Source organism: Brassica oleracea, unplaced genomic scaffold (assembly GCF_000695525.1).
Source record: "Brassica oleracea var. oleracea cultivar TO1000 unplaced genomic scaffold, BOL UnpScaffold00920, whole genome shotgun sequence".
NCBI classification, from domain to species: domain Eukaryota; kingdom Viridiplantae; phylum Streptophyta; class Magnoliopsida; order Brassicales; family Brassicaceae; genus Brassica; species Brassica oleracea.
Window position 1 is genome coordinate 30,234 of NW_013617520.1, and position 14,587 is coordinate 44,820.

Sequence of the window (14,587 nt, forward strand, 5' to 3'; positions counted from 1 at the left end):
CAAAATTGATTATATATCCGAACGGATTCAAAATTTTGGTATTTAAAAAACCAAAACTGAACCCGACCCGAACTGAAGTATTTCGGGTACCCGATTATATCTGAAATAGATTTATATACCTATATATATTAATTATTTCTAAATTTAATGTATATTAGAAACATTCAAAATATATAATATACTTTTTAGTTGTTCAAAATACTTGAAAATATGTACAAATAGTCAAAAATACATGTCTACTATAGCTAAACTATACTCAAAACACTAAAAATACTTAAAATATCTATTGATTCTTAATTCAAATATTCAAACCAAACCAATTTATATGTCGATTTTAGGTATTTTGACACGTGTTATTCAAATTTATATGTAATATATTGTTTTGTTTATAGATTTTGAGAAACTTAAAGCATATAATAAATTTAAAAAATTTAAAAGTAATTTAAATGGGCTATCTAAACCCGAATCAAACCCGCAAAGATCTGAACCGAACCCGAACCGAAATTTAGAAATACCCGAACGCGACTAAAATCTTTGAACCCGAAAACCCAAAATCCGAATAGATCCGAACCGAACCCGAATGGATACCCGAACGCCCACCCCTAGTTCTATACCATAATATATAAAAAATAGATTTGCATAAGTAAGATCGCAAAGAGAGAAAGTTGTAAAGTTGTACATCGATTCCATTTCATATGACATTTCTTTTATCACGTTTGCGTTCACTATAGACTTTTAATTTGTAATTTTTAAAATTATGTGAAATAAGATAATTGGAGGGGATGAAGAAGCGCTAGAGAGAGAATTGGAGGGGATGAAGAAGCGCTAGAGAAGAAAGTAAAGGAGATGCATCGAGAGTTATGTAATAAATTATTATTCTGTTCTTTTTTTTCTATTTCTTGTTTTTTGTTATGCTTTTGTCATGTTCTTTTTAATAATAATAAATTGAGGTTGATGGTGCTAGAAAATCAAAATCCTTGTTCAACAGCAATGAAAACCACAGAGTATGTTTACAGTATGAATATATAATGTCCAAAAAACCCATCCAAATCTTAAAGATAAAGAAGAGACAGAAAAGTTTTCATAAAAATAAACTTCCAGAAATTAGAAGATAAATTTACTATTTGTCAGGATGTTGCTGCAATGGCTGCCCTGAGGGGAAGCACTGGCCTCCAGCCCTCAATATTATTAACAAATTTCGGCCTCAGTAAAATGTATTTAGTGTAGTGATTTACATATCACCTGTAACATCAAGTTCTTAGGTTCAATCTTTGATAACAGCTTTTCTCTCTTTTTTTTGCTTCCGGTCATAAAAAAAATCGGGACCGGTCAGCAGACTCATCATATATTGGACTAATCATCGGTGAATGCCATCTATAAATTTGCTACTTGTCATGGCGTTATGTAATAAATCATGATTCTATTGTTGTTATGCTTTTTTTATAATCTTTTTTTATATTAAGGATATGATTCTTTCTTCAAAGTTCCAACCAGAAAGATGAAAGATAAACGACTATAAAACTGTTATCTCACTGGTCATCTGGCTCGCGCAAATGTTTGTGAAGTTGGCAAGCTCTAACAAAACCAGTCTTGAGTTTTCTCTAAGACATAAAACAATTGAATATGCAAATTGATTTTGTAGTATAATGTAGATGGTCTTAGATATATAGTTGTCATAGGTTTGAAGACAACTGAAGATGATAATGTAAGGAAATGGATATACTTGTCCGAGATTGCCTCTTTAAGAGTTTTGCTGCTCGAGAAGAATTACGAATCCTTTACTTGTCCGAGATAGCAGAGATTGTTGTGAGTTTTACACTTCCGTTGCTATATAACAAACAATGCACAGGTGGATTAGTAATGTTGATACAAGTACAAGATGACTTTTTAATTGAATTCAGCTCACGTTAGACGTGGTTCATTAATGTGATCGTTGTCGACGATGGTGTTTTGTTTACCTATCAGCTAACTAACTCGTAAAGCTTTCTTAACATTTGGTCAAGAAGAGGCAACACAAGAAAACATTGGTGGAGAAAACAATAGTTTCAAGAGGGCATAAAAGTTTACTAAAGGATCTTCATCAAATACACATGACGTAAGTTTCTGTTCCTCCAAATTAACTTAACAATACTGAATACTGTCTTTTTGAAGATCCTGAGAGACTAAAGAAGAGAGATAGTGAGCGAAGAAGAAGATCAAGCTTTGCGGACAATGGAACGTCTCTCTCGCTGGTACTCAACTTCACCTCTCTGATGCATTATCAACAGAGCCCTCCTCACCTGCCATTTTTAACATTCACACACAGTCAAAATCCACATCACTTATTGGTGATGAGGAATAAAACTAAGCAATTGATTTTGTATTAGGTACCATTGAATCGTTCATTCCCATTCTAGCCAAATCCTCGATAAGTCTTCTCTCTGATAACCTTGCTCCAATCCCCATTCTTCTCTTGATCTGTGTTTCCGCTTGCTGTTTTCACATCAACTCAATTATTAGTCAAATACATCTCCATCAACAATATAAGAAGGTATATGATTATTTCTTCCCACTAACCTTTATCTCGTTGGCCATCTCGCTCGTTATGTTAATCTGTTGATTTATCCCTGACCTTGCTGCATCCATTGTTGAGGTATCGAAAAGCTTAAAAGCTTTGCCTACATCATCTTCTGTGGCGTCGTGTGACCTGGCCCGATATAGCAATGTCAATACATGCCCAACAGGTTTCAGGAATCTTTATGCTAACAAGAAGATTTACTTACAGTCTCATTTTTGCAAGCGACTCGCTCAGTCTGACAATAGCTTCGAGTTGTCTGACTGTGATAGGTATTGGGGCAGCCTCTCCTGTTTCATGTGCACGTCTCTTCATATCCTCTCTGATCTTGACATATTGCTGCTGCAGCTTCATAGCTGCGGCTTCTGTGAGACGAGGATGACATCTTGATCGACAGTATTGTATATATCTACAGTGACAATATCATTACATTTTAGAGACCCAACTTATGTATAAGAAACTGCAAAAGACATGATGAACGCAACACACCTCTTGAGCCAATTATCTTCCTTAGAATCTGTGTTTTCATCTGTAACTTTGTCTGCAGATGCATGAACCCTTATAATATGGCTGGCTATTTCCTGTCAAGAGATTATTCCAACATTAATCATATGTCTACTCAAGCATTCAAAGAAATCTACTATCCCATTCAAACAAATACCTTGTCTTGGGAATACTTCCTGATGTCCTTGACAATGAAGATAAGATCAAATCTAGAAAGAATTGTCGTCTGCAAGTCAATGTTGTCTTGTGCAGTCTGCAAACCCAAAAACAAAAAAAAAAAACCTAAGAATACTGCAAACAAGATTAGGTAAAACAATTATACTGACAAAGAATGTCAAACCTTAAGATCATCATATCGACCAGAGGGAGGGTTAGCAGCTGCAAGAACCGAGGTTCTAGAGTTTAGGACAGTTGTTATCCCAGCTTTAGCAATGGAGATGGTCTGCTGCTCCATTGCTTCATGAATAGCAACTCTATATGCATGAAATACCTTCTGTCAAATTCTAGTCATCAAAAAGAATTAGATTCTCTTTACCCTATGATTCTGATTTCAATTACCTATCTTCCGGCCTCATCTTGTCAAATTCATCGATACACACAACCCCTCCATCAGCCAAAACCATAGCCCCACCTTCAAGATAGAACTCGCGCTGCAACAAAGATAATGTGTAAATTGAATGAAAATGTCATAGCAAACTGAGTTTGAACATATCTTAGAACAGAAACATGCAGCAAGGATAGGACTTACTGTGCTGCTATCTCTAATCACAGAAGCAGTGAGTCCAGCAGCTGATGAACCCTTTCCAGATGTGTAAACCGCAATGGGAGCCGTCTTCTCCACAAATTTTAGAAACTGGAAAAAGAAAATCACATGAGATTTCTTTTATCACATTCGTGTTCACTAAAGACTTTTAGTTTGTAATTTTTAGAAAAATAGGTGAATAAGAAACAAAAAAAAGTAGGTTTTAGCAAAACATAAAAAAAAATATGTGGGGTCTAAACTATACCAAGAACCGAACGCCTAGACGACGGTCCCATAAAATCTTTAAATGAAACAAAACGCTTTAAATAACGACAATGATTTTACTATCTGTTAACTAAAGGATACAACTAACATTTTACTTTTTCTTTAAAAGTTTTATCAAACAATAGTGACGTCGTCCATCCATCCGTATTGTCTCCGTTTGAACATTGAAGGTCCCCCCATGTGTTACTTTTTCTTTTGAAAATCTTCTGTATTTTTCATATACTTATTATTTTGGTCTGATAGTCTTTATAGTTAGTTCCCAATAAAAAAAATTTCTGTATTTTTCATTATTATTCTTTTTGGTCTGATAACATGAAAAGTGGGCAGGGCACCGTATGGTTTGTGAGTTCTTTGCGTGGTCCCTTAAATTGTTATTTAGAAGTGCGAGATCCCTTAACTCCTTGATCGCCGGAAAATTAACCGGAAGTTCGAATATGCTCTGAGTGAAGGAGAAGAGAGAGGCGGGCAGATTGAAACTTTTTCGATTTTCGCAAATGGTTAAACATAAACCTTCCTTTAGCTGAATTTGCATGTGTACGGACGCAGACAAGTTGACGCTTTTAACCCTATTATATCTTCCTAATTGCATTATATACCCCTTATCGTACGACTTACAGGAGACCACATGTCTCTTCTTTTTTTTCAGAATGAATTTTAAATTTTATTCATCAAAAAGCCTTGTTACATCATTGTGTAAACCTATTTATATACAAAGACTCATAACTCTGAAAATTCCCTACACTCCTCTTTTAAACTCTAGTTTGAAACCAGAATTGAAGAGCACACTCCATGCCTCTCCTCCTCCTTGTACTCAACAGATTGAGCTTGTTTCTTATCTCCTTATCAATGAGTTTCTTCAAAATGGAAATAGGCATCAGCTTCTCCCCATATCGAACATTATTCCTTACCCTCCATATAGCATAGACAGCAGCTTAAAAGGCGTATCTTATGCAGAAAATACTCTTCTTATCATAACCCCCACTCGAGATTATCCTCACCATTTCAGACCAACCATTTGTGAAAGCATTACCCAAAATACCTTTTACGAGATGTTCCCACAGCTGCGTAGCATAAGAACATTCGAAAAATAAGTGATTTAGAGTCTCCACATCAGTCTTGCACAACACATAGGTAGTATCTGTCCCCTGGCTCCACCTCGATACCCTGCCCATGGTGGATAATCTTCCCCTCATGGCTAACCATGTCATGAATGCATGCTTAGGTGTAGCCATTGAGAACCAAGTCCCTCGTGTCCATAGACATTGCACACTTGTCCCCCTTAACAACATCCAAGTTTCATTTGTTGAGAAAATCTCTCGATCCCCCGACCTCCTCCTCCAGATACTGACATCCATCTTCTCACTCTGAATCTTACTTCTCACAGATTCAAGAGCCTCCTCTATCTCTCGCAAAACCTCTGATCTATGTTGTCTTCTCCGTCTTAAATTCAGCACCGCTTCCTCCAGAGTGGCTTCCTTTCTTATACCCAAAGCAATAAACCCTCTCTCGCCCGCAAGATCAAATATCACACCCTTTTCAGACCAGCAATAATACCAAAAAGAGATGTGTCTCCCACTGCCAATTTCTAATATGTAGAATGTCTTCGCTATCTCTCTAAGCTTCAACATCTTCCTCCACATCCATGAACCCACCTGAGAATTTACTTTCACTTCTTAAAAGCTTCTCTTCTTTAACAAATATTCTTTAATCCATTTTCCCCATAAAGAATCTCCTGCAAGCATCCACCATATAAGTTTCAATCCATACACCGTATTCACCTCTTTCAAAGCTCTAACTCCAAGACCTCCTTCATTTAAAGGTTTACATATCTCACTCCAAGCCACCTTAGCTCCTGAAGATTTTAAAGCTGGTCCAGACCATAGAAACGATGCACACAGTTGCTCCACCTCCTTTATACATTTACTAGGTAGTCTAAAGACAGAAGCCCAAAAATTAACAATACTGACCATCACTGATTTTAACAGCTGAAGCCTCCCCGCATAAGAAAGAAACCGAGACGTCCAAGAACATATTTTACTTCTGATTCTTTCTATCAACGGTAGATAATCATGCCTTCTCATTGATTGAGTTATAAGTGGCAACCCCACGGTAGATAATCATGTCTTCTCATTGATTGAGTTATAAGTGGCAACCCTAGATAACGAACCGGTAGAGAACCCTCTGCGAATGGAAAATTTACCAAAATTCTCCTCTTTTCGTCCTCTTGAATACCAGCCATATAAACCATCGACTTCTCAATACTGATACTCAGGCCCGACCATTTGGCAAAACCATCAAACACAGACAATGCTCCCTCAATAGACTCTTTCGTTCCTTCTACAAACACCATTAGATCGTCGGCAAAACATAGATGAGTAAGAGAAAGATTTTTACTCTTAGGATGAAACTGAAACTTCCTCTCATGCACTGCCTTATCAATCTTCTGTGATAACACATTCATACACAAAACGAAGAGATACAGAGAGAGTGAGCAACCCTGCCTCAAAACCCTCTTGCTCTGGAAATACCCTGCAAGCTCGCCATTCACCTGAACCGAGAACGAAGGAGTTGATATACACAGCTTTATCCAATGTATAAACCTTTCTGGGACCCCTATTGCTTCCAGACTATTGAGTACAAAACACCATTGCACAGAATCAAATGCTTTCGATATGTCTATCTTCATCACACATCTCGGCGAGACAGTCTCCTTTCGATATGCTCAGTAGCTAACATGACATTATCCATCAACAGTCTTCCTTTCACAAAAGCAGACTGACACTCTGAGATGACACGGGGAAGGATCAACTTGAGTCTGTTTGCTAAATTTTTTGAAACAACCTTATAGAGTACGTTACAGCAAGCTATAGGGCGGTAATCTCTCATCTCTAGCGAGTCTGTCTTCTTTGGAACAAGTGCCAGGATTGTGGAGTTTACTCCTTTGGGAAGAAACCCAAACCTGAAGACAGATTGAACAGCTATAGTAAAATCTTGAGCAACAATGGGCCAAGTTATTTTGAAAAACTCGCTTGGGAAGCCATCAGGGCCAAGCGACTTGTTAGATGGCATAGCAAAGACCACTTTACGTATCTCCTCAGCAGTCACATGTGCCTCCAACAAACTACAATCCTCTTCAGAACAACGAAACTTTAGCAGCTCTTCTAATTCTTCTGAAGTAGCACCAGTGTAATTATCAGGAAACTTATTGAGAAACTCTGAAAAGAACCGGACTGCTTCTTCTTTAATATCCTTCGGCTTAGTAACCGAACTCCCGTTAGAACATCTTATCTCTCGAATAGAGTTTTGCGCCTTACGAACTCTGATGGCATTATGAAACGTCTTATTATTATGATATCCCACGTCAAGCCAATGAAGTTTTGCCCTCTGCTTCAAAAAAATCCTCTTCTAGACTAGCTACATGAAGCCAACGCTCATAAGCCACTGCTTCCTCTTGTATGGAACTTGCACTCGGATCATCAAGAGTCTTCTTTTGTTTCTCACAGAGGAACTCATGAGCTTCTTTTGCTTTCTTCGAGAGCTCTCCCAGCTTCTCTTTACCAAGCTGACGTATCAGAGGTTTTAGATTCTTTAATTTCTTCGAGAATCTAAACATAGCAGAGGTCGAGTGAAATAATATAGGGGTTTGATCCCAATACTCCTTTACTAATGGAAGAAATCCTTCCAATCTCCCAATAACATTTACGTATTTGAATGGCTTCCTCAACTTCTCTTTTGGAGGAAATAGTTGAATTTTACATCGCAAGTGATCAGAACATCCCCCCGCTTCAAAAACTGAATAAGCATTTGAAAACCTCTGAATAACAACATCATTTATTAGCACCCTATCCAAATTCTTACATATGAATCCCTCTTCTCTCTTGTTACACCAAGCATAGAGCCCTGATAACCCATATCAGATAAGTTGCAATGCAGAGCCACATTTTGGAACTCTCTCATACCTCCTGATACCCTACCATTTTCCAGAAACCCTGAACTCTCCTCGCCATCCAAAATCTCATTAAAATCTCCTACAATCATCCAAGCTTTACGACGGAACATAGCAGAATCTTGATGGTGACAAAGATCTTCCCATAGTTCCTTCCTTTCCTCTGCCAAATTATTTGCATAAACTCCAGTATAAAAGAAATCATCCTTGCCTTGCAACCCCACAGAGCAAGTTATAAGCTGATCAGATTTATAAACTGGCGTCATACAAACATCATCTCTCCACACTAGCCATATTCTCCCTCCCACACTGTATTCATAGTTAGTCATATAAGACCAACCCGGAAAAACTTTCTTCAAAATACTACCCGCTTTACTCTCCTTTACCCTCGTCTCCAGAATGCACCCAAAACACATGTTATTACGATGAACCCACTCTTCTATCACAAAATGTTTTAAATATTTGTTGAAACCACGAACATTCCAGAAGAAACTCCCCATATATTAGTGCTTTCGTCGAGGCCGAATGCTCTTCCCAGGATTTGCATCCGGAGCCTTAGCCTTTCGTCCTCTTCTCGACCCAACTTTTTTCTCCTCAAGAACTTGTTGATCAATGTCTTCTACCTGGTCACTCTCAAGTAACTCCATTTCCTCAGTTTCTAATTGATAATCATCCACTACAGTAAGTAACTTCTCATCTGCTAATAACTCTCCCTCATCTACATCTTCAAGACTAAGCACATAGAATTTTGATGCAGAGATCTCAACATCATCTACTTTCTGAGCTGATAGAACTAAAGATCTTCCTGTTTTGGCTGGCGAAACCTTAGGCCACCCACTTGTACCGACACCATTCTATAACTTTTTAGCACCTCCTTCACTCTCTACCACATCCATAACTTTATCACCACTTCCCTCCATTAAGACACCTTCCTTCTCATTCACTACACTCAGATAACTAGGACTTTCAACTTTCTCCCCATTAACCTTCGTAATAGGGGATCCAGTTTCATTTCTCTTCTTTCCCTTGCTCTTCATAGCACACACTGCTTCACTGTAACCCCATTTATCACATAACTTGCATCTAGCCGGTAGCCATGGGTAGTAGAACTTAACAGTGAACTGCTTTCCCTCCTTTGAAAATGTGATCTCCTTTGGCAAAGTTTTTGTGACATCAACTCTCACAAATATCTTCGCCTCATTTAGATTAGAACAAGCTATGGTTTCTGGGTGTGGCTTCACTGGAAAGCATACTGTACTGGTGATAAAACTCAATCCTTCCCACGAGTACATGTGGAGAGGTACTTTCTCCAAGTGAACCCACATAGGAATGGCTTCTTCCTTCTGTTCTTCCCCTTCAGATTCTGGCGACCATTTCAACACTAACATAGGAACCCCAATATTCCATATACCACGATGAAGAACCTTCTCCCTTGCCTTCTGACTTGAGACCTTAAACCTCATCGTCGTCGCATCGTCGTCGCATTAACTTCAAATACTCCACGAGCTGTTCCATGCGTGTTTTTGGGTTATCCTCACAGTCATAAAGGTTACAAGGTTTTAGATTTGGAAACTAATACTATTTCTATTTCTCGAAACGTTGTTTTCCATGAAAATAAGTTTCCTTTTGTTACAGACGCAAGTTCTTTATCTCGTGAGCAATCTTTCTTTGATCAAGATGTTCTTCCACTTCCTGTTCCAGACTCCTCTTTTCCTGCTTTCTTTGACTTAGGATCTGACGTCCATTCTTCGGTTTTTGTTGATAATACTGCTTCTTCTAATGATGGTGTTTCTTTGTCTAGTTCTCCTAATCAGTCTGTTCCTCTAGTACCATCAGAAACGTCTGTAAAAGATACAACTATTGGACCAAATATTTCTGAGACAAGGTCAAAACGAAAGACAAAGGCTCCATCATATCTTGACAAGTATCATTGTTACCTCTTGAATCATTCATCTGAACCTCCTCTTCACCCTAAACACACTACCTCTTATCCTATTTCTGCATTCTTGTCATATGATAAGTTTGATCCTGGTCACAAGAAATTCATACTTTCCATATCCTCTCACAAACTTCCCAAAACCTTTTCTGAGGCTGTTCAATCTGAGGATTTTAAAAGATCCATGACGTCTGAGATGTGTTCTCTTGAAGAAGCTGGGACTTGGTCTGTATGTCAACTTCCTCCTGATAAACATCCAGTTGGTTGTAAATGGATTCACACTTACAAATACAATCCAGATGGCACCATTGAGAGAAGTAAATCGCGTGTTGTAGCCAAAGGTTATACGCAGTTGGAGGGATTGGACTACTTGGACACATTTTCTCCGGTTGCGAAGATTGGTACTCTCCGTCTGTTGCTGAGTGTTGCTGCTGCCAAGAACTGGACCATCTCTCAACTTGATGTGAGTAACGCTTTCCTCAATAGAGATTTAGATGAAGAGATCTACATGCGTTTACCTGAAGGTTATGAGGTTATTACTGGCAAGAAAGTAGCTCATAATTCTGTCTGCAAGCTCCACAAGTCCATTTATGGACTTAAACAGGCATCACGCCAGTGGAATCTGAAGCTTTCTCAAGTAATTCTTGGTGATGGGTTCTCACAAACTCACTCGGATCATTCATTATTCATCCGCCACATTGGGAATGTCTACTTGGCGGTCCTTGTATATGTTGATGACATCTTGATTGTTGGTAACAGTGAGAGTGCGATTAATACCTTGTTCGAAAACATGTTGAAGAAACCCAAACGTTTTGATTCAGACACCATTAACATAATGGTGGACTACTGGTTCGAGCTTGACGAGTTTAACAAGGCCATGGAGACATTCAACGAGTCACAACAACAGGGAAAAAAGAGAATGGCTGGGTGTTATAGTAACATGATCGCTAGGCTTTGCGAGCGTGGGATGATGTGGGAGGCTGAAGGTTTGTTTGAGGACATGTGTTCAGACAAAGACTTGTCTCCTCCTCCTGATGTGTCTACATTCAGATCCATGGTCAATGGATATGTTCGCTCGGGAAGAGTTGATGATGCCATCAAAATCTCGAACAAATTAGCAATTTTGAAACTGCGCAAGGTTTCCATTTACGAGGACTGATGTGTCTTTAATTCCCTATGAGTGACTTCTTGTCGCTTTTCTTATTACCTTGCTGGAGCTTTTAGCTGTCTATTGCTCTCATCATGCTTATTGTACCAATCTATATCAATAATAATTTAATTACTTTAGGTTCTATATCGACTTATATATTTTCAAGGAGCCGAAACATGTTTGTTTGATAAATTAATTAATCTTATATATATGTGAACCACTCGCTTAAAAAAACAATTTTAAGCAAATATTTAATTATATAATATTAAGACTTAAGAGTACTCTTTACTGTTCCGAAAGTGAAGAACCAATATAGTAAATTCTTAATTACATAAAGTCTAAATATTGATTACATTTAAAGAAACATCACTGAAATAGTAAATTTATGTCTACGGAATGATATTTCAATGTTGAATGGTTAATGCTGAGCATTGGTCCTATTTTCTTCACAAAGTCCACCGTTCATCTTATCCTCTTCATTTGGTCGTTGATAGTTTTTGGTGTGATATTCCTCATCACAATTGCTGGAATTATGTCTTTCTTGCTGTTTCACAATAACGAATCCTAACGTTGGAGAACTAATATGAAACATGATCATATATGATGAACACTAACAGAGGATAAAAGTATTTGCCTAAACTCACAAGCTTTCAGAAAAAAACTAACTTGAGGCTAATACATCACAACATTTCACATGTTCATTAATAAACATGATATGCAGCTGTAGATTAATTATTAAACAATAATGGAAGGTATTGCTATAAACAATATGAAGTTGTATTAATAATACTCAAAAACCATTGGTTATAACTATACGCAGTTGTATCAAATAAAAATATGGAGCCATGTATTAAAACCGTAGGTTAGAAATCAATACTAACATTTTAATGAATGAACTATACTAAAACATTTTGTTTTTTTTTTCTCACATAACGTTGATGACATGTGAAACAAATGATATAAAATCAAGCAAATACAAAATATAACATACTGAGCATCAGCTTATAAACATCAACAAGATGATTGATCAAATGATTTTTTTTATTTGGAACAAAGCCAAATCAGTATTGTCAATTAAGCTCCTAATCTTATATTATGTATCCACTCTTACAAACCATGAATTGATAATAAACATCATTCGAAAAAGGATTAGATATAAACTAAAAATATATATATATATATATATATATCTATTAGCTTACAATCGCTAGAGCTTCGTGTTGATAATGTGTTTTAACTAAAGAAGAGAAAAGAAGAGAAGAGAAGAATTTATATGTCTTATTTCATCAATAATAAACTCCTTATATGTAGATACAATATGAAAGTTTAACTTGAAAACCAAATCTCAAACTGGTAATCATTCAAGAAATAAGAGGAATAAGAAGAAAATGAATAATGAAGAATTAAACAAAATGAAATTTTGTTCCTTTCCTAATTTGATAAGAACTAAATGTAGTCTATTATTCCTTAAATATGAAAGAATGTTAAGAAATCATAAGTAATAAATATTTTTTATAAATGGTGTAAATTGAAAAGAATGATAAGCAATAGATTATTTTCACCCATTCCCTTGGTCACCGTTTAGATACCAAGTACAATTCAAATTTGATGAGCAAAACTTTCTATAAACGACATCACAATATTTATAACAAAAAATACATTTTGATAGAAGTTGTAAGATTCGTTTTTTGTTTGTTTCACATGTGAAAAAATAGGAATCTTATGTTTGTTTATTTTTTATTTGTATAGTAGGTGTTTGTCCGAAATCTCGCGGAGAATAGTATTATACTTATGTTTACAATGTTATAATTATTGAATAATAAATATAAATATTAAAATTTGAAATTTTAGCCACAAATAATTTGATAATCAAAAATTTCAACATATATTTTTAGAAGAATTGTGAAATTTAAGTAATTCAAAAACATAAATCTAAGTCACTAAAAATCTTTTTTTTTCGTGCATGAAAGAAATATTATAATTAGTTCAGGTAAGCTTTTCCATTTTACTAAATGGAAAACAATTTATATATCACACATGCTAATTAATAGAGCCTTTTGATTCTCCCTATTTTGTTGGAATTTTACCTGTTTTACACTAAAGCCCACTTCATCGTTTCAGACCTCAATTCATTAGTTTTTCTGATTCTCTACCAAACCTATTACTATCCTCCATATGAATTTGATCACACATGCTGTGTTGAGTGCCTCGATCGTTTCCTTTTTTTTTTTTTTATTAAAGCACTGGCGCTTACATGCATGCATGCTTACAGCACACATTGATCTTTTACTGTTTCTATTTTGCCGTAGATAAGAACATCTGATAATAATGGCCATGATGGAGCAATCGAACCTGAGGATTACTACGCTGACAATGGAGAGGCCCCCAGTCTGCGTATATTTTCTTAATTGGACTTTGCAACCGAGGTGACCAATGCCTGTTCTCTCATACTCTTCAGTCAACAATACCAGCCTGCAGCAAATTCGCAGGTTTGTTTTGTTTACCGTCCTAGTCAGACAGGTTGTTATACCTCAACTAATGAGAGTCGGGTTTTGCAGCGACGGAGAATCTTGTATGTTTTCACATGTCAATGCGAAGACAGACCACACCATACTATTCTCCTTCCACATCGCCACTCCAACTTCTTCTGAGGGTTACATTCTCTCGTATTCGATGACTCTGACATGCATAGTATAGCCTCCTGGACAAAATAATCTCCACTTCATCTTCTTCAGAGACGCTTTTCTGTGGTGGTGATATTCGTCAATTGGGGACACAAGAATCTTCTGGGGTCTCAGTCATCCTTACGAAAAGCAGGAGAGGAGAATGAAGTGACATGCGTGCTGACATGCATAGTATAGCCTCCTGGACAAAATAATCTCCACTTCATCTTCTTCAGAGACGCTTTTCTGTGGTGGTGATATTCGTCAATTGGGGACACAAGAATCTTCTGGGGTCTCAGTCATCCTTACGAAAAGCAGGAGAGGAGAATGAAGTGACATGCGTGCTGACATGCATAGTATAGCCTCCTGGACAAAATAATCTCCACTTCATCTTCTTCAGAGACGCTTTTCTGTGGTGGTGATATTCGTCAATTGGGGACACAAGAATCTTCTGGGGTCTCAGTCATCCTTACGAAAAGCAGGAGAGGAGAATGAAGTGACATGCGTGCTGTGGTTCTTAAACCCAGACAGCTACGGCGAAACTCCTGATAAACAGAAAGCAGTCACTACAAGAAAACAGCGTAATTCTGACGGACATTCTGACGGAAAATGAGATCTTCGGAATATTCCGACGAATTTCCGAGGAAATTCCGAGAAAACCCAAAATTTGGGTTTTCTCGGAATTTCTTCGGAATATACCGATGAAATACCGAGGAAATCATATTCCTCGGAAAACACCGACGAATATCCGAGGATATATTATAGCCGTTAAAGAGCCGTTGGGGGATTTTAAAAATTCCGAGGAAA

At 37.1% G+C, this 14,587-nt stretch overlaps 1 protein-coding gene across 1 annotated transcript; it reads right to left on the reverse strand.

The window, feature by feature from the left end:
- Window positions 1–2,040: 2,040 nt before the first annotated feature.
- Window positions 2,041–8,360, reverse strand: LOC106320430. Its single transcript, XM_013758798.1, has 15 exons — window positions 7,944–8,360; window positions 7,504–7,647; window positions 6,777–7,424; window positions 6,614–6,712; window positions 6,286–6,528; window positions 5,435–5,617; window positions 3,807–3,911; window positions 3,617–3,708; window positions 3,399–3,531; window positions 3,216–3,311; window positions 3,044–3,135; window positions 2,763–2,963; window positions 2,557–2,686; window positions 2,371–2,472; window positions 2,041–2,279 (listed from the first exon to the last, which is right to left on the reverse strand). Exons 1-15 carry the CDS (start codon window positions 8,358–8,360, stop codon window positions 2,196–2,198), a joined length of 2,769 nt encoding a protein of 922 aa, XP_013614252.1. The 3' UTR covers window positions 2,041–2,195.
- Between the last annotated feature and the right edge of the window lie 6,227 nt (window positions 8,361–14,587).

Bases quoted from the DNA above. Each gene is read 5' to 3' on its own strand.
- LOC106320430 (XM_013758798.1), bottom strand. From the start codon at position 8,360: ATGACTAACTATGAATACAGTGTGGGAGGGAGAATATGGCTAGTGTGG. The intron at 7,425-7,503 runs GTAGCTAGTCTA...CATAATAATAAG, and splicing joins CTTATGAGCGTTGGCTTCAT to ACGTTTCATAATGCCATCAG. The intron at 3,312-3,398 runs GTTTGACATTCT...TTGGGTTTGCAG, and splicing joins GTCGATATGATGATCTTAAG to ACTGCACAAGACAACATTGA.